Source organism: Cherax quadricarinatus, chromosome 56 (assembly GCF_038502225.1).
Source record: "Cherax quadricarinatus isolate ZL_2023a chromosome 56, ASM3850222v1, whole genome shotgun sequence".
NCBI classification, from domain to species: Eukaryota; Metazoa; Arthropoda; class Malacostraca; order Decapoda; family Parastacidae; genus Cherax; species Cherax quadricarinatus.
In genome coordinates this window covers 22,691,840-22,717,581 of record NC_091347.1, presented here as the reverse complement: position 1 = coordinate 22,717,581, position 25,742 = coordinate 22,691,840, and the positions used below count along the sequence as shown (strand labels likewise).

The window sequence follows — 25,742 nt, the reverse complement described above, 5'->3', positions numbered from 1 at the left end:
TATGTCTGTTGTTTTTAGTAACTGTGGGACGACCCCCGTGTCCATGCTCCCTCTCCATAGGATGGAAAAGGCTCGTGATAGGGGCTTCTTGCAGTTCTTGATGAACACGGAGTTCCATGAGTCTGGCCCTGGGGCAGAGTGCATGGGCATGTCATTTATCGCCTGTTCGAAGTCATTTGGCGTCAGGATAACATCGGATAGGCTTGTGTTAATCAAATTTTGTGGCTCTCTCATAAAAAATTCATTTTGATCTTCGACTCTCAGTCTGGTTAGCGGCTTGCTAAAAACTGAGTCATATTGGGACTTGAGTAACTCACTCATTTCCTTGCTGTCATCTGTGTAGGACCCATCTTGTTTAAGTAGGGGCCCAATACTGGACGTTGTTCTCGATTTTGATTTGGCATAGGAGAAGAAATACTTTGGGTTTCTTTCGATTTCATTTATGGCTTTTAGTTCTTCCCGCGATTCCTGACTCCTAAAGGATTCTTTTAGCTTAAGTTCGATGCTTGCTATTTCTCTGACCAGTGTCTCCCTACGCATTTCAGATATATTGACCTCTTTTAGCCGCTCTGTTATTCTTTTCCGTCGCCTGTAAAGGGAGCGCCTGTCTTTTTCTATTTTACATCTACTCCTCCTTTTTCTTAGAGGAATAAGCCTTGTGCATACATCGAGTGCCACCGAGTTAGTCTGTTCTAGGCATAAGTTGGGGTCTGTGTTGCTTAGTATATCTTCCCAGCTTATATCGGTTAGGACTTGGTTTACTTGGTCCCACTTTATGTTTTTGTTATTGAAGTTGAATTTGGTGAATGCTCCCTCGTGACTAATCTCATTATGTCGGTCTGGGGCTCCGCGCATACATGACTGAACCTCAATTATGTTGTGATCTGAGTATATTGTTTTTGATATGGTGACATTTCTTATCAGATCATCATTGTTAGTGAAGATGAGGTCTAGTGTATTCTCCAGTCTAGTAGGCTCTATTATTTGCTGGTTTAAATTGAATTTTGTGCAGAGATTTAAAAGCTCGCGTGAGTGTGAGTTTTCATCAGAGCTGCCTCCTGGTGTTATTACTGCAACAATATTATTTGCTATATTCCTCCATTTTAGGTGCCTTAAGTTGAAATCCCCCAGGAGCAAGATGTTGGGTGCAGGAGCTGGAAGATTTTCCAGACAGTGGTCAATTTTTAACAGCTGTTCCTGGAATTGCTGGGATGTTGCATCCGGAGGCTTGTAGACTACCACAATGACTAGGTTTTGGTTCTCGACCTTTACTGCTAAAACTTCCACTACATCATTTGAGGCATTTAGCAGTTCTGTGCAAACAAGTGACTCTGCAATGTACAGGCCAACCCCCCCCCTTTTGCCTGTTCACTCTGTCACATCTGTATAGGTTGTAACCTGTAGTGTTGATCGCCAGATCCTGGAACTCTGTGAGGATTTAATTATAGTTCCTGAGTCCTAGGCCTCGTGAGGGTGTTGAGCTACAGCTCCTCTGCTTTTTTGAACACAGTTGCTTTTCCTCTTGCTTGAATCAACGTATTATTTTCAAGGGGAAGCGCTAAACTCATAAAGAACATTCGAATGCTTTGAGGTAGAGTGACTGGGGCTCTGTGATACAGTGGATACCTCTGTCTAATTCCTCAGTAACCGAAACAAGTCGATTTATTACTATTTTATTAGTTTATATCATAGCACAAAAGCTTACACTGGGCAAAACATGAATCACAAGAGGTGCATCCGGTAAACTGTGATTTCTTAAAGAAATCTGCAATAGCTAACCCAAGGTAATTTTTAAAGAGTAAGAATATGAGGTTTGAGGAGCCCTAGTCAGCGCCTTATTGAGGGACCTGAGGGGCCCATAGGCAGGGCCTTAATGAGGGACCTGATGGGCTCATAGTCAGAGCCTTAATGAGGGACCCGGGGGATTATTATTATTATTATTATAATCAAGGGGAAGCGCTAAACCCGTAGGATTATACAGCGCCTGGGAGGGATGTGGAAGGCATTCAGGCTTAATTCGGGGAACTGGAGCACAGATCCAATTCCCTAAATCAAGAGCCCCTCACCAACATCAAGAAACCTTCCCTGTGGGGAGGGGACCCGGGGGAGATAAAGCTCAAGGTCCATCGCCTGGATAAGCCCTTAAAAATTCAGACTTTTCTCCGAGACATTTTTGACGTATCTAAAACTTAAAAATTAAATATTGAAAGACCTTAAAAATATGAATTAATTGTTTTTAATTCTAGTGTCTATCACATCTACCAGGAAAATGATAAGATGGATAATGAGAACCTTCAAAACTAGGAATGCCAAGACAATCGCTTGTTCTCTCTGGTCTCCAGGCTGGAATACTGTGCACTAACGGCCCCTTTCAAGGCAAGCGAAATTGCAGACCTGGAGAATATACGGAGAATTTTCACTGCAACAGCCTGGTTCATCAGGCCCTGATCCACCTCGAGGCCTGGTCACAGACCGGGCTTCGGGGGCGTTGGCCCCCGAAACACTCTTCAGGTATACTCCAGTGTCCAATAAACTTTGATATTTCAATAATACGTATATATATATATATATATATATATATATATATATATATATATATATATATATATATATATATATATATATATATATATATATATATATATATATATATATATATATATATATATGTATATGTGTGTGTATATATTATGTGTACTCACCTAATTGTAGTTGCAGGGGTCGAGATTCAGCTCCTGGCCCCGCCTCTTCACTAAACACTACTAGGTCCTCTCTCTCCCTGCTCCATGAGCTTTATAAATACCTCGTCTTAAAGCTATGTATGGTTCCTGCCTCCACTACATCACTTGCTATACTATTCCACTTGCGTGTGTGTGCGTGTTCGCATATATGTACTCACCTATATGTGGCTGTAGGGGTCGAGTCACAGCTCCTGGCCCCCGCCTCTTCGCTGTATGTGCCTACAAGTGGTTACAGGGGTTGAGGTTGGGTATCTGAAATCAAGTGTGTAACCTCTTAAAATTGCCTACATGAAAAAAAATAGCTTTTGTTATATAAAATGAATACTTTAAATCTAATACTTTTCTCGACTGTATTTACAATGGACGTTAATTTAATGGAAGGAAAGATATATAAATATATTACTCGGAAACATTGGTACGCTTGGTTCTTGCCATTTAACAACTGCGGAACTGGTACAATTTCCCCGCCTTTCTTTGATATGGTATCCTTGAAAGCCGCAAAAGTTGGATTCTCTTAGATGCAAAGTATAAAAGTGGTCTGGGTTTACTTAGAAAGTGCCACGCCAGTATCAGTAATGGAGGAAAATGAGTTAGATAAGGGAGGCCCCCGGCAACATGTCTCCCGTGGCTGGCCATCCTCATCTCTTTGTATCGACCGGATTAACATGTAAGTACGCCACAATGTTGTCTCCCCACTTTATTTATCACCTTACATCACTACCGCCAAGCTTCGGCTTATCTCAAAAAATATATATTTTGATGTTCTCCCCTGTAGAGGTGGTGAAATGCGAGGGGGGAAGAAAATAAAGAAGTATTTCGTGCGAGTTGTTCCTCCTGACGCCGCCACACCGAACACCACAAGTTTATGCTAATATTCCTCCTTCAGGACGAGTGTTTCAGGGAGAAGGACGTCCTCTGCCCCGTGAGGAGACGCGGGATAATCCTCCTTCATCTTAAAGACACCACACATGCCATGACAGGTGAGGCTTGTGGGGTTAAATGAGGAGGGAAGGAGGTGGGTGTAATAATGGGCGTGGAACGCCAGCTTCGGACGCCATGACGTGTTTCAGACGCATAAATAACTTCTACTTTACTTGCTTTACCCGAATCCGGCGATTTTAGCAATAGCAAACTTTTGTGCTTTTTGTCTGTCTCGAGTACATTGATGGAGGGTGTGTGGGCACTCACCAGACACTTCTCTCTCTCGCACTCAAATCCTGTCCTGTGCTCATCATATGGGATATAATAAACCTTTGAGGACAATAAATTATAGTATAATAATAAGGTAAAAGGACCCCAATGGAAATAAGTCACTCTGGCTTTTTTGGGTTATCCTAGGTTCTCTACACATATACTGCTATGTATGATAATTCTGTGTAACTGTATTTGTGTATACCTGAATAAACTTACTTAGGTGTGTGACTCTCAGTATATCTACGCTGAGAGTTGACTTTAATCTCTAATTTAGGGAGTAAAATATTCCTGACTGGTGGTGTACAGGTGTCCTGCAGCCTTAATGAGCCTCGTCTAGTCCATAAGACTTAAAACTAATAAACTATCTAATAGGTTAACAATCCCTTGGTAGAAGGATTAGTTCAATTGGAATGATTTGTTCAGTTTTGCGACTAATTCAGCGACACTGGCAACTATCTTAACATGATATCCTGGTAGATATATTGCTTAAGTAACTTGTAAACCTGTGAGATGTTATATAGGTGAGGGTAACAGTACAACCAATAGGTATTCAATGTAAATTAGGACCCCAGTGAAATGTCACTTTTTTAGGGGTTATCCTGAGTAATTTACATACTATGTATGGTAATAGTACTTGTGTACCTGTGCCTAAATATACTTGCTAAATCTAGCCTTTTCTGGCTAGCATTCATATATGACAACTTTAATATGCAAGTTTTATAATAAACCTACAAGTTTCTAGTGGAAATAAGTCATTGACTCTTGGATTATCCTAGGTAATTGACATGTGTTACTATGCAAAACAGTTGTAATCCAAAATTGTGTAAAATTGGACCTAGATAATTACTAGAGATAATCTGAAAAATACTTTTAATAAAAATTAAATTGCTCTGTACCTCAGGGGAGGTTTCTTTATACAGGTAAGGGGCTCTTGATCCAGGGAATTGGATTTGTCTTACTTATTCAGAGATCAAACCCAATTACCTCTATTCCTAAGAGCTTTATGACCACAGTGGGTTTAGTTTTTTTAAGTATATAGTCACATTGACTTTTCTTGGGTTATCCTAGGTAATTAACACATGTTACTAGGCATGATAATTGTACTTAAGTGCACCATTACTTTATTTACTTATTATCATACTTTAGAAGGTGAACCCCTCAAGAGGCACTTTGATATATTCTGATTGTCTCCCATTCCCTTCCAGTATAATAATAATAATCCATAGGGGTTTAGCACATCCTTTGAATTCATACTAGTAATTATTGTAGATTACTGATAACATTCCATATACATATACTGTTGCTTAGTTAAAGCTTGTAAAATGCATCTTGCTACTTACATGTTCATTGTAAATTTACCACTCATGGTGCATTTTGCTCATATTCTTATAATTTATTAATTTCTTCTTATTCTTAAAATGTATTAATTAGGTAGGTGATTCTTAACTCTAGTTTTCAATTGACTTGTGTTAATAATGTTTTTATCCAGTTAAGTGAATTGTTCCAGTGTTGTGTGTTTGGTACTTGGTTGTACACAGTGGGTATTCCCAAGTTATGCTCACTTCCTATGGTAGAAGGCTGATCTTTTTCATAACAGTACCCAAATTTCAAATAATATGTACTGGACACTACAGTTTTGTGGAACTGGGTTAATTATAACTGTTGCACTCTTCCTTATTTTTTAAAAAAATTCAGTTTATCCAGTCCTATACCTATTCTTGAATCCATATTTTACTTAATTTTAAGTTTGTATGTATTTATTCCTTGGAATTTTTATTAAAGAGATAAACAAACAATATTTCACTTAATGTTTTAATTATAAAAATGTTCTATTTTTTTTAAGATGCATCATTGTTGTAATGCTTACCTAGTACAGTACATGTTTCTTTTAGAATATATTACTAAAAAAAGACAGTGGATGCTATACACAGTATGTAGTGATAAATAGAGGGACCTGAGATACAGTCTAGATTTTTTTTCAACAATAGACAGGAACTGCAAAAAAATTCTGGATATTTCCTTATGAAGTTCAAGTAAAGCTAAATTACTCATACTCATTTTGCTGTCTTTGAAAGGATTGCTAGAAATTCCTGTTGTGTATCAACTGGGCTGTTGGAAAACATGAAACAAAAGCATAATATTTCACATATACACATACTTTACCAAATAAAGCTGCAGTAGGGTGACAGGTTGCAACTGTCCAAAATTAAAACTGATCAAAATTAAATTCTGTATGGCTTGTTTTGCACAAGCAGAAGAATAGTGTATAATTCATTAGAGTAATTGCTGTGAGTGAATATGTACAGAAGAGTTGTTGTGACTGTGACTCATTAAGAGGTGAAAAACAAGATGTGTGTAGCAACATGAGAAATTTCATTAGTTCAGTATTTTTCTAAAGTAGGAGAAACTTTTAGAGAGGGTGTGGTAGGTAAGTTTGGGGTGCCAGGTGTAAATGATAATGGGAGCCCTTTGATTGAACTTTGTATAGAAAGGGGTTTAGTTATAGGTAATACATATTTTAAGAAAAAGAGGATAAATAAGTATACACGATATGATGTAGGGCGAAATGACAGTAGTTTGTTGGATTATGTATTGGTAGATAAAAGACTGTTAAGTAGACTTCAGGATGTACATGTTTATAGAGGGGCCACAGATATATCAGATCACTTTCTAGTTGTAGCTACACTGAGAGTAAAAGGTAGATGGGATACAAGGAGAATAGAAGCATCAGGGAAGAGAGAGGTGAAGGTTTATAAACTAAAAGAGGAGGCAGTTAGGGTAAGATATAAACAGCTATTGGAGGATAGATGGGCTAATGAGAGCATAGGCAATGGGGTCGAAGAGGTATGGGGTAGGTTTAAAAATGTAGTGTTAGAGTGTTCAGCAGAAGTTTGTGGTTACAGGAAAGTGGGTGCAGGAGGGAAGAGGAGCGATTGGTGGAATGATGATGTAAAGAGAGTAGTAGGGGAGAAAAAGTTAGCATATGAGAAGTTTTTACAAAGTAGAAGTGATGCAAGGAGGGAAGAGTATATGGAGAAAAAGAGAGAAGTTAAGAGAGTGGTGAAGCAATGTAAAAAGAGAGCAAATGAGAGAGTGGGTGAGATGTTATCAACAAATTTTGTTGAAAATAAGAAAAAGTTTTGGAGTGAGATTAACAAGTTAAGAAAGCCTAGAGAACAAATGGATTTGTCAGTTAAAAATAGGAGAGGAGAGTTATTAAATGGAGAGTTAGAGGTATTGGGAAGATGGAAGGAATATTTTGAGGAATTGTTAAATGTTGATGAAGATAGGGAAGCTGTGATTTCGTGTATAGGGCAAGGAGGAATAACATCTTGTAGGAGTGAGGAAGAGCCAGTTGTGAGTGTGGGGGAAGTTCGTGAGGCAGTAGGTAAAATGAAAGGGGGTAAGGCAGCCGGGATTGATGGGATAAAGATAGAAATGTTAAAAGCAGGTGGGGATATAGTTTTGGAGTGGTTGGTGCAATTATTTAATAAATGTATGGAAGAGGGTAAGGTACCTAGGGATTGGCAGAGAGCATGCATAGTTCCTTTGTATAAAGGCAAAGGGGATAAAAGAGAGTGCAAAAATTATAGGGGGATAAGTCTGTTGAGTGTACCTGGTAAAGTGTATGGTAGAGTTATAATTGAAAGAATTAAGAGTAAGACGGAGAATAGGATAGCAGATGAACAAGGAGGCTTTAGGAAAGGTAGGGGGTGTGTGGACCAGGTGTTTACAGTGAAACATATAAGTGAACAGTATTTAGATAAGGCTAAAGAGGTCTTTGTGGCATTTATGGATTTGGAAAAGGCGTATGACAGGGTGGATAGGGGGGCAATGTGGCAGATGTTGCAAGTGTATGGTGTAGGAGGTAGGTTACTGAAAGCAGTGAAGAGTTTTTACGAGGATAGTGAGGCTCAAGTTAGAGTATGTAGGAAAGAGGGAAATTTTTTCCCAGTAAAAGTAGGCCTTAGACAAGGATGTGTGATGTCACCGTGGTTGTTTAATATATTTATAGATGGGGTTGTAAGAGAAGTAAATGCGAGGGTCTTGGCAAGAGGCGTGGAGTTAAAAGATAAAGAATCACACACAAAGTGGGAGTTGTCACAGCTGCTCTTTGCTGATGACACTGTGCTCTTGGGAGATTCTGAAGAGAAGTTGCAGAGATTGGTGGATGAATTTGGTAGGGTGTGCAAAAGAAGAAAATTAAAGGTGAATACAGGAAAGAGTAAGGTTATGAGGATAACAAAAAGATTAGGTGATGAAAGATTGAATATTAGATTGGAGGGAGAGAGTATGGAGGAGGTGAACGTATTCAGATATTTGGGAGTGGACGTGTCAGCGGATGGGTCTATGAAAGATGAGGTGAATCATAGAATTGATGAGGGAAAAAGAGTGAGTGGTGCACTTAGGAGTCTGTGGAGACAAAGAACTTTGTCCTTGGAGGCAAAGAGGGGAATGTATGAGAGTATAGTTTTACCAACGCTCTTATATGGGTGTGAAGCGTGGGTGATGAATGTTGCAGCGAGGAGAAGGCTGGAGGCAGTGGAGATGTCATGTCTGAGGGCAATGTGTGGTGTGAATATAATGCAGAGAATTCGTAGTTTGGAAGTTAGGAGGAGGTGCGGGATTACCAAAACTGTTGTCCAGAGGGCTGAGGAAGGGTTGTTGAGGTGGTTCGGACATGTAGAGAGAATGGAGCGAAACAGAATGACTTCAAGAGTGTATCAGTCTGTAGTGGAAGGAAGGCGGGGTAGGGGTCGGCCTAGGAAGGGTTGGAGGGAGGGGGTAAAGGAGGTTTTGTGTGCGAGGGGCTTGGACTTCCAGCAGGCATGCGTGAGTGTGTTTGATAGGAGTGAATGGAGACAAATGGTTTTTAATACTTGACGTGCTGTTGGAGTGTGAGCAAAGTAACATTTATGAAGGGATTCAGGGAAACCGGCAGGCCGGACTTGAGTCCTGGAGATGGGAAGTACAGTGCCTGCACTCTGAAGGAGGGGTGTTAATGTTGCAGTTTAAAAACTGTAGTGTAAAGCACCCTTCTGGCAAGACAGTGATGGAGTGAATGATGGTGAAAGTTTTTCTTTTTCGGGCCACCCTGCCTTGGTGGGAATCGGCCGGTGTGATAATAATAAAAATTTTCTAAAATATGTTTTGTCACTTGATAGAGCCTCTTGTAGGTGGAACATTGTGATAGAGTAATTGAAGGTATCTTTTTGCTATAGGTCTTTTTTTTTACCATGTTCAAGAGTTGTGCTCTGTCACATTTTTATTGAAATTCCCATTGCCACTATACTTGCTGAAAGTCACATTTATATTATAACTCCCATTGCCACTATACTAGCTGAAAGTCACATTTATATTATAACTCTCATTGCCACTATACTTGCTGAAAGTCACATTTATATTATAACTCCCATTGCCACTATATTTGCTGAAAGTCACATTTATATTATAACTCCCATTGCCACAATACTTGCTGCAAGTCACATTTTTATTGAAACTCCCATTGCACACTTGTTACCACTGTACTTGTTATAATTTTTTTCTGACATAACTTCTTTTTCTTCATGCAGACTACAACAGTGTAAACGGTGAACTCAGGAAAGTGCAGTACATAGATAAATAACGACCATCAAACGTAAAGATTTACTGGACAGTTATGTGCTTGGACTCAAAACAGCTAGCCAGATAAATGTCAAATTGAACAATATATTGATCACATTGAAAAGGTAAATTTTTTGTCTGTATATTCTGTAGTAAGAGTTCTGTATCACTGTACTGTACTCATAAAATATGTAAAAACACAAAGAATATAATACTGCACCGTACTACCAAAATTTAATGCCATATGTCTATTCCACTTTGCACTTAAGCTTTTTTAAGAATTAATTTTTTCTTTTGTGGTTCTGTTTTCCCAAACTTGAATGTAAACTTAAACTACACAATACTGACAACCTTATTATGGAAGTTAGCAGTTTCCTAAATAAAGCTTACAATATACAGCCTCTCCCCACTTAGTGACATGCTCGTTTACCGATGACTCGGACTTACGACGGGCTCAGTGACCAGTATGCATACCTAAATAATGTATATTAGAGCTGATTGCCTCTATTCTGTTTATTACAATATACAGCACACTACTGGATAAACATTTAAAAATATACCAGAAATGTTATAAATGATGCAAGGGTGACATTAAAATAATATCGAAGATGGTTGACACAAACCCACTACCATTATAGTCTGCTCCTTGTTTAGCGACGAATTCGTTTACCGACATGGTCTTAGGAACGGAACTACGTCGTTAAGTGAGGAGAGGCTGTATTCTGCTTCTTACAGTACTAATTAGATGAATTTAACCTTTGCATTACAGAAGTTATTCAGTGCAGTAATATATTTAGATTTATTTAATATACATTACTTTCTTATTGCTTACTATAATAGGTGTTGCCACACCCATCCTTTGGGGAGTAGGTAATTTACACTATGTATGATTGTGCTTATGTGTACCTGTGCCTATATAAACCATCTACCTGTTGGTATTATATATACATCATTAATATATCTTTAAGAAGGCATTGAACAGGCACCTAAAGCCAGTTCCTGACCAACTGGGCTGTGGTTCGTACGTCAGCTTGAGTGCAGCCAGCAGTAACAGCCTGGTTGATCAGACCCTGATCCACCATGAGTCCTGGTCTCAGACCGAGCCATGGGGGCATTGACCCCCAAAACCCTCTCCAGGTAAACTCCAGATACATCTGACACAGCAATACTGCATTATCTTGGTACAGAGGACAGTGTCTATAACTTCATTACTACTCAGTTATAATTGAAGATTAATAAAGTTTATTAGTGTGTATGTAAATACTAGTGTTACTGGCATGTTCTCACACACAAAAGCATGCTAGTAATTATTGGCATGTTTTTATGTGTGAGAAGGGTCAAATTTTAGATGGACCTGCCTAGCATTAGCCTGCTAGTGAGCCTTGCCTCCTGTGATGCCATTTCCAACCTTCCCACCTCACTCTTGGTCTGGTACATCTAATCCTAGCTATATGCCTCTACTTCAGAGTGATTAATGCTATTTAGACTTAAAACAGTTAGAGCACATGCCCGGCAATCATATGAGCAGCCAGGCTTGCTTGTTGATGTGCTTATGTTAAATGCCACCACACCTATGAATGCAGTGTGGAAGAATTTGTGAAAATTAGCAGTAAGTATTCTGATGTAGCTCCAGTCCTTAATTGTTGAAGTTGTAAACTCAATAGGTTATTATTTTGCATTTGGAATTGATGGCAACATCAATCCAGATTAAAGGATAACAAGCAGTCTCTTATTGAACCACAGTTGGGTTATTGATTGACTTCTTTTTGTAAGTATCACATTTAGGAAAACTGTTCTAGCAAGAACTGCATATTAACTCTACAAGTATCACAAACAGATATAATGTGGAGGGACTCTTAGAGCCACTCTGTACAACTTATCAGGTTCTGTTGACAAACAACTTCGATTGTCTGTACTATTTATCAAAGAGCATGTAGACTTCATTTCCAGTCTGTTTATTAGTGCCTGGGCACACTCATTTTCCCTTTCCTTTCAGAAAACCCTCTCATCCTTGTCACACTTTATGACTTGTATGGGTTGGGCATATTTTCTGAAAATAGGTGTATTATTAACACATTGGCCATTTCCCACCAAGGCAGGGTGGTTTAAAAAAGAAAAACTTAATCATTCACTCCATCACTGTCTTATCAGAGACGTGCTTACACTAGTTATAAAACTGCAACATTCACACCCCTCCTTCAGAGGGGTGTGAATGTTGCAGTTTATAACTGTGAATGTTGCAGTTTCTAACACTTATAGTCACACCCTTCCTTCAGAGGAGTGTGAATATAAGTTTTTAAATAATAATAAGATAAGGAGGGGTGTTAATGTTGCAGTTTAAAAACTGTAGTGTAAAGCACCCTTCTGGCAAGACAGTGATGGAGTGAATGATGGTGAAAGTTTTTCTTTTTCGGGCCACCCTGCCTTGGTGGGAATCGGCCGGTGTGATAATAATAAAAAAAAAAAAAATAAGATAAGGTTTTATTCCAGGTTCAAGCGAAGACAAAATATTTTAAATATGGATTTTGAAGATCCAAGAAGGATGTTTGCCATGAACATGAGTGGCCATCCCATGGCAAATCATCATGCAACTAATCAGCAAGCAGTGCAACAAGCAGCAGCTCAGCAGGCAGCTCAGCAGGTGGCTCAACAAGTAGCACCACCACCTCCCCTCACAAGAATCCTGATGTCAGAGCCTCAGCAGGTAGCACCTGCACCACCTCTCGCCAGAATCCTAATGTCAGAGGCTCAGCAAGTCTCACAGCAACCACCACCTCTCACTAGAATCCTAATGCCGGAGGCCAGTCTTCCCATGGTGGTTGGCTCTCGCCCTGGGCATATGGGCACAAGCATGGCCACAATCACAACGCAGATGGCTGGCACACAGCAGATTACCATGCATCATAGTGTGCATCAGCAGCAACTTGTACATCATCAACAGCATCAACAGCAAGCAGCCCAGCAACAAGTGGAACACCAACAAGTTGCTCAGCAACAGCAACAACAGCAGCAGCAGCAACAACAACAACAACAACAACAACAGCAACAACAGCAACAACAACAACAGCAGCAGCAGCAGCAGCAGCAGCAGCAGCAGCAGCAGCAGCAGCAGCAGCAGCAACAGCAGCAGCAGCAACAACAACAGCAGCAGCAACAACAGCAGCAGCAGCAGCAACAACAGCAGCAGCAAATGGAGGTAGCTGTAGGCATCATAGATTCTAATGGAGACCCAGGGCCTTCTTTAGTAGTGGGAGTTTTGGAGGAGGCAGCAGTAGATGTTAAGAGAGTGGAACTGCAAGAGTCTTTAACAATAGAGGCAGGCAGTGGTGAAGTGGTAGATGGAGTAACAGCAGGACACAGCAATGTGGAACAGTCCCGCTGGTGTCTGGTGTGTGACAAGGGCCTCCCTACGCAAGACTCTCCCCATGAATATGTTGATCTCTACAAAGCGACAATGACCGTAAGCCAGCGGAAGTTGTCAGCAATGTTGGGTCGTTTAGTGGGATTAACTGTAGTCAAGGCTCACAGTGATGTTTTGTGCCGTCGTTGCTATGGCCTTGTAGACCAAGTTGATGGACTTGAAATTGAATTGGCTGATACCAAAATGGAGTTGGTACAGCAGTATGAGGCAACCATTGCTCATCGACAACCACATGCCAAAAAAGAAATTGAAAGGCCCACAGTAAGTGTAAATTTTGGCTTGAAATTTCATAATTAAAAAAAAAGTATAAGCTATGTATATAGTGTTCTTATGCTTTTATAACATTAAATAAGTAATGAATATACCACTGTAGTGATTTGTACAAAATACTCCATTTAAAAAATTAAATCAGTAATTTCCTTACAGTTAGAGGTAGATGTGGAATGGGAAGAGTCCAATGAATCGGAAGTGATAGACAACGATGATGATGACCCAGATTGCACAGCAACTGGTGCCAAGCGCAAGAAAAAAACAAGAAAAACAAAACGTAAAGGAGGCCGGCCACGCAAAGTCAAACTGACTACTAAAATTAAGGTAGTGTGTATGAATGATTACTGTATTGCAGGTAGTGTTACTAATGATGGCAATGTTAATGAGGTTATTCCAAGTTAAAAGAAAGTAAAAGAGCAAAGCTGGGGACTAACATCTGTTAAGTATTGCAGTAAATCCATCCCACTCTGCAGTACTGACCCTGCTGCTGGCTTAGCTACTTTGCTAAGTACTTGTACTAATGATTCAAAACCTAGTGCCCTGTGTGTCCCCCTGCTTCCTCACCTGCATGACTAAAATGTAGTAGTTGGATGGATTTTTATTATGGGCTACAGTGGATATGAATATTGGGAATTACAGTTTTTAGTTTAATATGTTTATTATGCACCCCATGCCCATCCTGTGGGCGGTAGTCAAAAGATTACAGAGGTACATAATTGGTCCAGGGACTGGACTCCAAAGTTTTGATAGCTGAGCAAGTTACAAAGGTAATGAACTAGATCTGGTCGTAATCATGACATTACAAAGGGGGAATATAACGGATTTTAAAATAACTTTGGATGAGTTTTGTCATCAGTCTAGTCTTCAGAATTATAACACATGAATACCATGCATTCTATAGGAACTACCAGTTTTTTTACTTTTTATTATTCATTGAGAAATACGATTACTGTATTTTGAAAATATTTAACAGATAGATACAGCTAATGAAGGAGGCGATGTTGGTGTTGATGGTCGTCCTAGAAAACGAGGTCGTGGGCGACCTAGGAAAAAAGATAAGGAAGAAGATGACTATATTCCCCCTGGTGCACCTACCAAGGAATGTCCTGCCTGTAAAAAGGTATTTTTCTAAAATGTGAGGTGTGAGTTTAGCTCAAATGCCAGTGTTTAACTTACATTTTATGAAGAAAAATCAAAGAAAACATTACATTAGCAGTTCTAAGATTTAAGTTACATTGCCCTGTTTTTGGCTCTTTTAAGTTTAAAGAATGTCAATATCCTTGTTTGCAGTAGTTCAGAAAACAGGTGTGATTCTGTATTTGAAGTATCATGTTACTAGAAGATGCCAGTAATGCAAAATACATGAATACCATAACATTAAATTGATGACAAAACTAGGGTTAGTCTCATTAGTCAGATTGAACGTAAGAAAATGAAAAACACTACGGGAGAGCCTCAACTCGCAGATTAGTTGCATTCCTGGTTTTTAGTTTACAAACAAGTTAGTTGTTTAAAACAACAGTAGTATAAAAGATAGTAGCATTTCACACATGTTCATACTCTGGCTTAGTGGCTGTAAGCTTTTAATTGGGTCCCAAATCCTCTTGTTTGTCAGTGTAGATGTGAGTTACTATGCCTATTTTAAAGAATTAAAAGGTAATTGAGATGCTGAAGGGTGGTGCACATGTCATGGAGACTGCACAAGTGCTTGATGTTAGAGAACTTACAATTTGTTCCATTTGAGACAATGACCTGAATCTAAAGGCTTGTACAATGAGTAATCCTCAATGTGACATAGTGAAACGAATGAGGAATAGGTCATTACAGCTAAATAAAACAGAAAGTTTACTAAATGTGTATTGAAAAGCAAACAAAGAAAGGTGTTCCACTTAATGGCATTATTAAGGAAAAAGCCAATCATGCTCTAAAATGGTGTGTGAGAAGGAAGGTCAGCATGACAATGAGTGCACATTTAGTCCTGGATGATTTAACTGTTGTAGAATATGCAGTGAACTGTATAAAAAACTGCAGGGTAAAACAAGCCAGTGGTGTATGACAGAATACCTCAGTACTCCATTGCAACAATCATCTAATAAAGCTGCATCAACATTCTAAGATCCCCAACCTTGATCATTGCATTGCTAACCCCAACCATAAACCTCAGCCCAGTAAGGTCAGAGCCACCTTCTCTACTTCAGGGTGTTAAGAATCATCATCCTAACTGTACGTACAGCATTACTGTAACCATTTTATTTGGTTTAGCGCTTCTTTTTTATTATAATAATAATAATGCCGGACTTGAGTCCTGGAGATGGGAAGTACAGTGCCTGCACTCTGAAGGAGGGGTGTTAATGTTGCAATTTAAAAACTGTAGTGTAAAGCACCCTTCTGGCAAGACAGTGATGGAGTGAATGATGGTGAAAGTTTTTCTTTTTTTGGGCCACCCTGCCTTGGTGGGAATCGGCCAGTGTGTTAATAAAAAAATAATAATAATGTAACCATTTTATAGCAACATACTCTCTCTTAACTGCCTGAACCTCACTAGAGTTCAGGTAATTTGCAGAGCATGCATTTTAGCAATATTAGGTAGAAAAAGTATTACGTTTCAAATAATTTTTATTACTTTTATTAACACATCGGCCGTTTCCCACCAAGGTAGGGTGGCCCGAAAAAGAAAAACTTTCACCATCATTCACTCCATCACTGTCTTGCCAGAGGTGCGCTTCCACTACAGTTAAAAAACTGCAACATTAGCACCCCTCCTTCCTTTGAAGAGTTATAATAGTAAAAAACTTTTTTTTTTGTAGGTGTGAGAGGAACACATTCCTGTTTTTTTCATAAGTCAAGGAAGTGACTGGTAGTGCAGTTTCCTAGAAAGTAACCAGTGTGAATAATGAATTTACACTGTATCTTCCAACAGTATTGCTGCTTTGCAGGTTGTTCATGCCAAGAAGTACCTGACACATCTGTCAACTCATCGCCTCTTCCCATGCCCTTTTTGTGAATCGGTTTTCAAGAGAAAGGTAAATATTAGAAAATACTTTGTATATTTATTCATGTTTGTCAATTTCACTTGTAATTCCCAATATGTAAATTGCATAAATGTTATCAGAGCTTAATTTTCTCTGTTTGGAGAAAATTTTATATGTCACCATTTCTTGAATGAGAAGAATTTTTTTTTTTTTTTTTGAGGTGTGGGAAGTTGAGGTGTGACTGTATTTTTTTTTAACACTGGCTGCCTCCCACTGAGGCAGGGTGACCTAAAAAAGAAGCAGTTTCACCATCATTGACACTATCGCTGTCTTGCCAGAGGTGATAGTTCAGATGTTCCTCCAAACAGCAAATATCTCCACCCCTCCTTTAGAATGCAGGCACTATACTTCCCACCTCCATTACTCAAAATTCAACAGTGAAAATTAAAAAAAATTGGTGATTATCAGGAATACAGTTTACCTAGGAATGTCTTTACAATGTTCAAGGCATTAAAATTAGTCCTAGTACAGGAGAGACCTGTAATAGGTGATATCAAAAAAGTCATTAATTTACAAGATAACCGTATTCATCTTACCAGTTATACTTAAGTCAGTAAAACCAGTCCTGTAATTGTTGACCATTGCTCAAGTTTTCTTTTAATGAATTGGGACTACATATGCCTTCTTCCGCAAAGAGAGCCATTTACCCTGTATTACGAGTTGGTAAGATTTGAGAGAGAGGCGATTCCAACTGATCAGCAAATACATGCAGTTGTCTTGCTTTCACTGTAATAGACATCAGTGTTGAGTAAAAGGAAGAGAACAATGCTCATTTTATATTTTTCATGCACGAGTCCTTATATAGATAACTTTCAATGAACTATTTTACCATTTAGCACAATAGAAGGTTGGAAAATTATATTAAAAATTATTCTGTTCAGTGTTTTATGTTACAGAATATTGTACATTACTGTTGTGCTTAATGATTCTAGTACAATATAAATGTAGTATTGCAGCTGATTCTAGTAGTGTGGATATAATTTTGCAGCTGATTCTAGTACAATATTAATATAGTATTGCAGCTGTGTAATTTAATATATTCTGTAATTACCAATTTTGAGGCATTTCTTTTTTGAATGGGATGCATTCATCAAAAACTATTTTAATAGTTGCAAATTATGTTAGCAGCCTGGTGGTGAACATTCACGGAGAAGCTCTGACCACTAATCCTTAGCCAAATTTCAGGACATCAAGACCCATCTTGCTGAAGCACACCAAGAGGAGATCCATTATCCGTGCACAGAATGTGACGAAGTTTTTGACACTTTCATGCAACTGCGCCAACACTGTCTTGTGATTCATATGGGTGTGGAGAGAGAACAGTTTATGTGCAAAATATGTAATAAAAAGTTTTCAAGTTTAACTGGCCTTAAAGTTCATGTAGACACTATACACGAAAAAGCCCAAGTATATGAATGTCCAGAATGCAAAGAAATCTTTAATCAAAAAGGGAACATGCAAAATCATTTTCGTCGTGTGCATCAAGGAGACGAAGCTCGTAAGTTGTTGTGTGATATATGTAACAAAGGTTTCATCTGCCCAAGTGACCTGAGGAAACATGTAGAACGGGTGCATTTAAAGGTGAGAAAGAATGAAGTCATGTGTGAAGTTTGTGGTAAACCTTTTTCTGATTCACGAGCCATGCGAATTCATATCAATGCTGTGCATACCAAGGAAGTGCAACACCCTTGTCCAGAATGCAAAATGGTGTTTCATAGTCTTACCAACATGGTGACGCATAGACGGCGTATGCACGGTGGACCAGAAGGAAGGAAAAATGTGTGCGAAGTATGTAGTAAAGGTTTTTGTAGTCCAAGTGATCTCAAGACTCACATTAGGGTAGTCCACGAAAATATTCGAAAGTATGTTTGTGATATATGTGGTCAGGCTTTTAAAGTTTGTTCACATTTAAAATATCACCGTAGAAAGCACACAGGTGAAACACCCTATGAATGTCCTCACTGTGGTAAATGTTTCCATGGACCCAGTCACATATCAGACCATGTCAAGAAAGTTCACAAGACAGTGTACATTGGTACAAACCAGAGGCGCAAATTGAATCTTCCTGAAAGTGCCCCACCTCCACCTCCAGGCATGTTGCCAGCACGTGAAGCAAAACCCAAACTAAAAAATATGACTACTCCTATGAACATGGTTCATCCAACTTACTCTCAGCCAATGGCCTGCACCATTCCTGCTTCAGGAGTGGCAACTTTCACTCCTGCTCACCACACTACAAACATGCTGCCTCCAACCCAGACCAATCCACCAATGATTCAACACCAGGGGCTCATGGACCACCATAATCCATATGCCAATTTCCAGTTTCAAGCAGTAGAACAAACCCCAACACAACAATCTCCAGTACCTATGGTTGTTCGTTTGTTGCATGACCTGCACTACCAGTAAAATACAGGGCCAAGCCCATGAAGGGCCTATGGTAGATCTATATTTGTAAACAGACATCCCAAAACATTATGAAGAAAAGATTTAAGAAAGCTATTAATGTTTCTTTAAATGGCATTGCTAGTATATTATAATTTTTGATTCATATTTCAATGCATCATATTTTGTACAGTATATCCCGCTTCTCCGAATAGTACAAAGTTTTTATCTTATTTATTATATTTCTTTATTGTATCAAAAATTATCCTTGCCAAATTATAAGTGATAATTATTTTGAGAATGCCATAGAATAGTGTGCATATGGAATATATATTTTAAAAATTTATTTTTATATTTTTAATTGATGTTAAAAAATAGTGTACAGTAAATTTAAGCTGTGGTATGATCTCAGTCATAAGTATTTCTTATTGAATTTTTGTTCAATATACTTTTTAGGATAATTATGATCATTTTTATATCTATTAAGATTGAAGGAGATAGATATATGGTTAAGCTGTAGACAAGAATAATGATCATTTTTTTATTGACATGTGTAAAAACATGTGCTGTATTTTTACAATTTTTATTGTATGAAATATTGTCTGTCTAAAAAAAAAAAAATGAAAATACATAACACCAACTTTGTAATAAGTAATTTTTTAATTGTAAACCTTATTGTAATGATTGTAAAGAGTATTTACAGAAACAGTGCTCAGTAAGATGCTTTAGAGGACTGCAACTATAACTACATTAAGGCTCATAAAGAAATTTTTAAGTTACTCAAATTTTGTTCCTTCATTGTTTCCAGATACAGCAATGGTTTCCTTAAAATTTCTATAGATATGTTTTTTACTCCATGGGAAAATGGAATGGAACTCTTCCTCCGTAAACCATGTGCGTCGTAGGAGGCAACTAAAATGCTAGGAGCAAGGGGCTAGTATCGCCTTCTCCTGTATACATTACTAAATTTAAAAAGAAACTTGTTTTTCTTTTTAGGTCACCCTGCCTTGGTGGGATATGGCCAGTTTGATGAAAAAGAAAAAAATTTTTTTAAAGTTTTATTCTTTTGGCTTGTCCTGCCTAGTGATGGCTTTTTTATTTAAAAAAATTAAGCTTGGATAAATTTATCATGAATTATATATAATATTTTTACCAGTTTAAGTAAGTTACATATAAAAAGTGCATCTTCACTCTTCGGCATTTACTAAGGATTCCTGCTTCCCTAGGTAATAAGGTGTTGAATGTTATTCAGGTAGCTGGCTACCCTATTTTTATGCCTTTTAGTGACTGTGCTATTCCAAACACCACAGGAGCAATATGTGAAAATAATTACAGGAGGGCTCCACTTATACAGCAGGCTAGGTTCCAGGCTACTCCTGTAAAGTGAAACAGCTTTTTTTTCTTTTTTTAATTTAAAATGCATGTAAAAGCCTGCTAATGTTTACACTGTCACATATTATGTGAGCAATAGAGCTAGGTGTAAAAATGCATATATAGTACACACAAAATGGGAAAACTTGGATGGTGTATAAATCTGTAGTGGATGGGAGGGGTAGGGGTTGTCTAGGAAAGGATGGAAGGAGGGGGTAAAAAGAGGTTTGGTGTGCAAGGGGCTTGGACATGTAGCAGGCATGTGTTACCATGTTACGAGTGAATGTAGACAAATGGTTTTTGGGACCTGGGGAGCTGTTGGAGTGTGAGCAGGGTAATATCTTGTGAAGGGATTCAGGGAAACTGGTTAGCTGGACTTGAGTCTTGGAGGTGGGAAGTACAATACTTGCACTTTAAAGGAGGGGTTTGGGATATTGGCTGTTTGAAGTGACATCCAAACTGTCATACCTGAGGACCTCTGCAAAAACAGTGATTGTGTGTGAATGATGGTGAAAGTTTCTTTTTTTGGGTCACCCTGCTTCAGTGGAAGACGGCAGACATGTTGAAAGTATTGTTGAAAATTTTCGTCCTCAGCATGTAGTGAATGGTAAATATATTGACTGTAGGAAGTCTAAATAAATGAAGAATGGGTATAATTGAAAACCACTGTATTAGTGAAATGCTGTAAAGCTAAGTGCTCTAAAGCAGGGAACTCCTGTACATTAATAGTTTGGGATTTTATATGTATGTAGTGAAAGCAGTTGATCAGAGAAATTGTATTTTTTTATTTCACCTACAATACAGCTGCTTCCTACCCAGAAAGAGGCTTTAACTAATTTATTAAAATTTCTATTCATTTCCTAATTTTTTTTAATACATCAGCCATTCCCTATTGAGGTAGGGTGACCAATTGTCTAATTGTGAAAAGTAATTACTATCTGAAGTAAATAAATAAATAAGCAGAATAATTACACTTTATTCATAATGCAGGTTTAGTTTTTATTTTGTATAATCATTTATTATCTATACTGGACTAGTGAGGCATGGTTGATCACAGGGTTTTTTGACAAGGTCTCTTTGAAGTTGATAACTTGCGAGTCCTACCAGTATAACCTACAGCAACAATAATGTTCACCATGAGTGAAGAGGGAAATTGTCAAGGAATTCTCCATCAGGATGAGCTGGCTATTTTTTCAGAAGGAGCAGTTCCAGGAAATTGTGTCAACCAGCATTTTCAGAGCACATTTATATGCAATACCCATCACTTTCATACACAATGCAACTTGGTCAACCTCTTGTTTTACACTTCAAAGCTATCCAGAAATTTGACTCCCAGGTTACATTGTGCACCTGTTCTCTGTATACAGCAGTGGTCAGTTGCATTTCTAGCAAGCACAAAAAATGTGTTATTTTGCTGGATCACTGGACACACTTGTGTTGAAGGCAATGAACACACAGACTCGACCACTGAATCAGCTTTTCAAAATCTGTCAGTCTTCCACGGGGGTCTTTCTCGAATTGTTTTTCCACTATCTCAAAAATTTGGAATTCACTGACAACAATGTTGGTCTAAGGATAGCAAATTTTTTCCATTAAAATGCAATTGGGTTCCTGGTCATCCTCCTTTCATTGTTATCAAGCGTGTGAAACTACAATTGCACAGTTACAAATATCATGTCAAGAATTTGGAGGCTAGAAATTAAAGGCAATGTGGGGACACTTAACTGTTTAATTCAGAGAGTCGAGGAGGGGTTCTTGAGGTGGTTTTGGCATGTAGAAAGGATGGAGAGAGACATGATGATGAAGAGGGTGTATAAATTTTCATGTGGAAGGTAGGGGGTCATCCCAGGAACAGCTGAAGAGAGTGGGGTAAATGAGGTTTTGAGTCTTAGAAGCTTGAATGCTCAGCAGAATTGTGTGAATGTGTGAGGAGTGAATGGAGACAAGTGGTTTTCAGTAAATATGCTGGATTCTGAGCACAGTAGCATTTATGAAGGAATTCAGGAAAACCAGTTAGCTGGACTGAGTTCTGGAGGTGGGAAGGGAAGTACATTGGACCCCAACTTACGATCAGCTCCCAACTCAAACAATTACGTAAGTGTATTTTTGTAAGTGCTTTTGTAAGTGTATTTTTGGGGGTCCGAAACGGACTAATCTAATTTACAATATTCCTTGTGGGAGCAAATTCGTTTGGTAACGGCACCCGGACAGCCTTCTGGAACGAATTAATATCGTAAGTCGGGGGTCCACTGTACCTGCATTCTGGAGGGGCGGGAATGTTGCAGTTGGTAATCTGAATTTTGATGTCAGCACACTTCTGGCAAGATGGCAATTGAATATATGATTGTGAATGTGTTCTCTTGGGGTCACCCTGCCTTGGCAGGAGACAGCCAGTGAGTTAGAAATAAGGCAAGGTGACCCAAAGAAGACATGAACCAAGATTCACAAAAATGCCATCTTTCTAGAACTGTAAAGACATCAGAATTCAGGATTACCTTCCAACTACATCACCATTCATGCAAACACTACATGAAATGAAAGCAAATGTAAGTGAATAAGACATAGAATACATAATGAATCCATTGAGATTACAGTGGGAAAACTTCAAGACTAACAGTGCTGAATGTTACAGGATATTGCAACTCATCTGGCTGAGGCCCACCAGGAAGAAGTCCACTACCCATGCCCTAACTGTGACGGCATCTTTGATGCTTTCACCAAATTACGCCAACATTGTCTCGTGGTTCACATTGGCATTCTCCAAGAGGAACACCTATGCACTGTATGTAATAAATCATTTTCAAGTTCTGCAACTTTAAAATTGCATAGAGAGACAATCCATGATAAGGTATATAATTTCAAGTGTCCTGTCTGTGCTGAAGTGTTCAACAAAAAAACTAACATGAGGAGTCACCACAGAAGAGTTCATCAGGGAATGGAAGTTAGAAAATTGCAGTGTGACATGTGTAAAAAGAGATTTCTCTGTCCAAGTGAGCTGCGTAAACATGTGGAACGTGTTCATTTAAAGGTCAGGAGTAATGAAATTCCCTGTCCAATTTGCAGAAAGCCATTTGGGGATTCAAGAGATATGAAAATTCATTTAAGTGCTGTGCATACCAAAGATACTGAATATCCATGTTCAGATTGCAAAATGGTCTTTTATCGACTTAATGATATGGTGAATCACAAGCGACGAATGCATGGAGGAGACGAAGTTCGGAAGCACATCTGTCCAATGTGTGGGAAAGGATTCTGCAGCAAAAGTGACCTTAGAACTCATAAAAATGTTGTTCATGAAGACATTAGAAAACATGTGTGTAATATTTGTGATAAAGCTTTCAAGGTTGCTTCTCATCTTACATACCACAAGAGAAAGCATACTGGAGAGACGCCATTCCAGTGCCCATATTGTAGTAAAGGCTTTAGTGGTCCGGGAAGTATATCAGAACATGTAAAAAAAGTCCATAAGACAGTTTATATGGGTGTTGCACAGCGCCGCAAGCTCAACCTTCCAGAGACTGCCCCTCTACCTCCACCTGGTGCACTACCCACAGATAAAGCAAAACTCAGGCCAGTAACCCAAATCAAGAAAAATAAAAAGCATGAATTACAATCTTCCAAGAAAGCAAAGAGCATAGACAAGACCTGTTTTATTCCTTTAGTTAATATTTTCCCTGAAGTGCCACAGCCACATGTTTTATCTTATCAGCCATCAGTAGAACCTTCTGTTCTTCATTCAGTCGCTTCCACTGCGTGTTCTTCAGTCCAGTCATTAACACCAGTTATTGCTTCCACATTTGCAAGCAACTCGTTTCTTAACAATCAACTTATTGGAACAACGGATATGCTTTCCAGTGACCCATCTCTGGCACAAAACACTGTCATTCAAAATAATAATCAAAGCACTCGTCTCTTTCAAAATAATCAGATTCTCCAAAATGATCATTCTCTTCAAAACAGCCCAGCCTTCTATAATGACTCGACCATCATTTGTCACCAGGGATTGACTGAGAATAATCATTATATTGACCTTCAGCTGACTGCCACAAACCAAAATGCTGTACTTGGGCAGGTGCCCACGATTGTTCGACTCCTGCAGGACCAACATTATTAGTACAGTAATTTGAAAGAATTTCGCACATATAGTTATCTATAAAATAAGAACAAGTCTTTATAAAACTTATGTATATTAAGCATAAATTCTGACAGGTTTATGAGATATATGCAAATTACTCAGTAAAATATTAATTGGAGCATTCATTTTTCTGTAATTAACACAGATATTAAACCTCAATTAATTTTCGAATTGTACTTATTTAACCAAAAACACAGAAAAAGTTATCAAGACTAGAGCAATAAAGGTTCTCTTAGCTTTGAGTCGTTGGATGTGCATTAATGTAATGTACAGTAGACATAGCTTCTTTTTAGATGTTATGAAAGACAGGAAATTGGATGTACAGTACAGGTATTGTCATAAACTGAAAACATTTAATGTGGTTATGATATTTCAACTGTATAGTCCTTGTGGTTTACGCTTCTATTTTATTATAATAATAATAATAATATGATATTTCAAATGGAAAGGAAATAATGGAGTTAAATTGAGTACTGTATATGGATGAGTAAGAACAAAAGGAGGGATAGTAATGTTGAATGTTTATCTGTGGAAAAAAAAGAAAAAAAATTACTGTATATCAATAACTTTTGTGTCAGGAGATACTGTTGTTTCCTTATGAATACACCACAACCACCACCAGATGGTGGTGGTTGGATGGCACTTGCAACCTGCAAAGGGTCATGGCACTATCTCTCTGATATTTTTAAGAGAAAGGCAAGTTAATAAAACCAAGTGAGAGAGTAATTGTGGTAGGGGACCTGAATGCTAAAGTAGGAGAAACTTTTAGAGAGGGTGTGGTAGGTAAGTTTGGGGTGCCAGGTGTAAATGATAATGGGAGCCCTTTGATTGAACTTTGTATAGAAAGGGGTTTAGTTATAGGTAATACATATTTTGAGAAAAAGAGGATAAATAAGTATACAAGATATGATGTAGGGCGAAATGACAGTAGTTTGTTGGATTATGTATTGGTAGATAAAAGACTGTTGAGTAGACTTCAGGATGTACATGTTTATAGAGGGGCCACAGATATATCAGATCACTTTCTAGTTGTAGCTACACTGAGAGTAAAAGGTAGATGGAATACAAGGAGAATAGAAGCATCAGGGAAGAGAGAGGTGAAGGTTTATAAACTAAAAGAGGAGGCAGTTAGGGTAAGATATAAACAGCTATTGGAGGATAGATGGGCTAATGAGAGCATAGGCAATGGGGTCGAAGAGGTATGGGGTAGGTTTAAAAATGTAGTGTTAGAGTGTTCAGCAGAAGTTTGTGGTTACAGGAAAGTGGGTGCGGGAGGGAAGAGGAGCGATTGGTGGAATGATGATGTAAAGAGAGTAGTAAGGGAGAAAAAGTTAGCATATGAGAAGTTTTTACAAAGTAGAAGTGATGCAAGGAGGGAAGAGTATATGGAGAAAAAGAGAGAGGTTACGAGAGTGGTGAAGCAATGTAAAAAGAGAGCAAATGAGAGAGTGGATGAGATGTTATCAACAAATTTTGTTGAAAATAAGAAAAAGTTTTAGAGTGAGATTAACAAGTTAAGAAAGCCTAGAGAACAAATGGATTTGTCAGTTAAAAATAGGAGAGGAGAGTTATTAAATGGAGAGTTAGAG

General features: G+C 38.4%; 1 protein-coding gene across 3 annotated transcripts; it reads left to right on the top strand.

Moving 5' to 3' along the window:
• Window positions 1–3,157: 3,157 nt before the first annotated feature.
• LOC128700785 (uncharacterized) lies at window positions 3,158–24,320 on the top strand. Of its 3 annotated transcripts, none has more exons than XM_053794228.2 (8): window positions 3,158–3,408; window positions 3,517–3,721; window positions 9,509–9,664; window positions 12,030–13,221; window positions 13,387–13,554; window positions 14,204–14,350; window positions 16,167–16,253; window positions 22,651–24,320. In XM_053794228.2, the coding sequence occupies exons 4-8, from the start codon at window positions 12,058–12,060 to the stop codon at window positions 24,130–24,132; spliced, it is 3,048 nt and encodes a 1,015-aa protein (XP_053650203.2). In that variant the 5' UTR covers window positions 3,158–3,408; window positions 3,517–3,721; window positions 9,509–9,664; window positions 12,030–12,057; the 3' UTR covers window positions 24,133–24,320. The 3 variants fall into 3 exon arrangements, with proteins under 3 accessions (XP_053650203.2, XP_053650204.2, XP_053650206.2); XM_053794229.2 differs by having other exon boundaries at window positions 12,018–13,221; XM_053794231.2 differs by lacking the exon at window positions 22,651–24,320 and adding an exon at window positions 17,448–19,644 and having other exon boundaries at window positions 3,160–3,408.
• The last annotated feature ends 1,422 nt before the right edge of the window (window positions 24,321–25,742 follow it).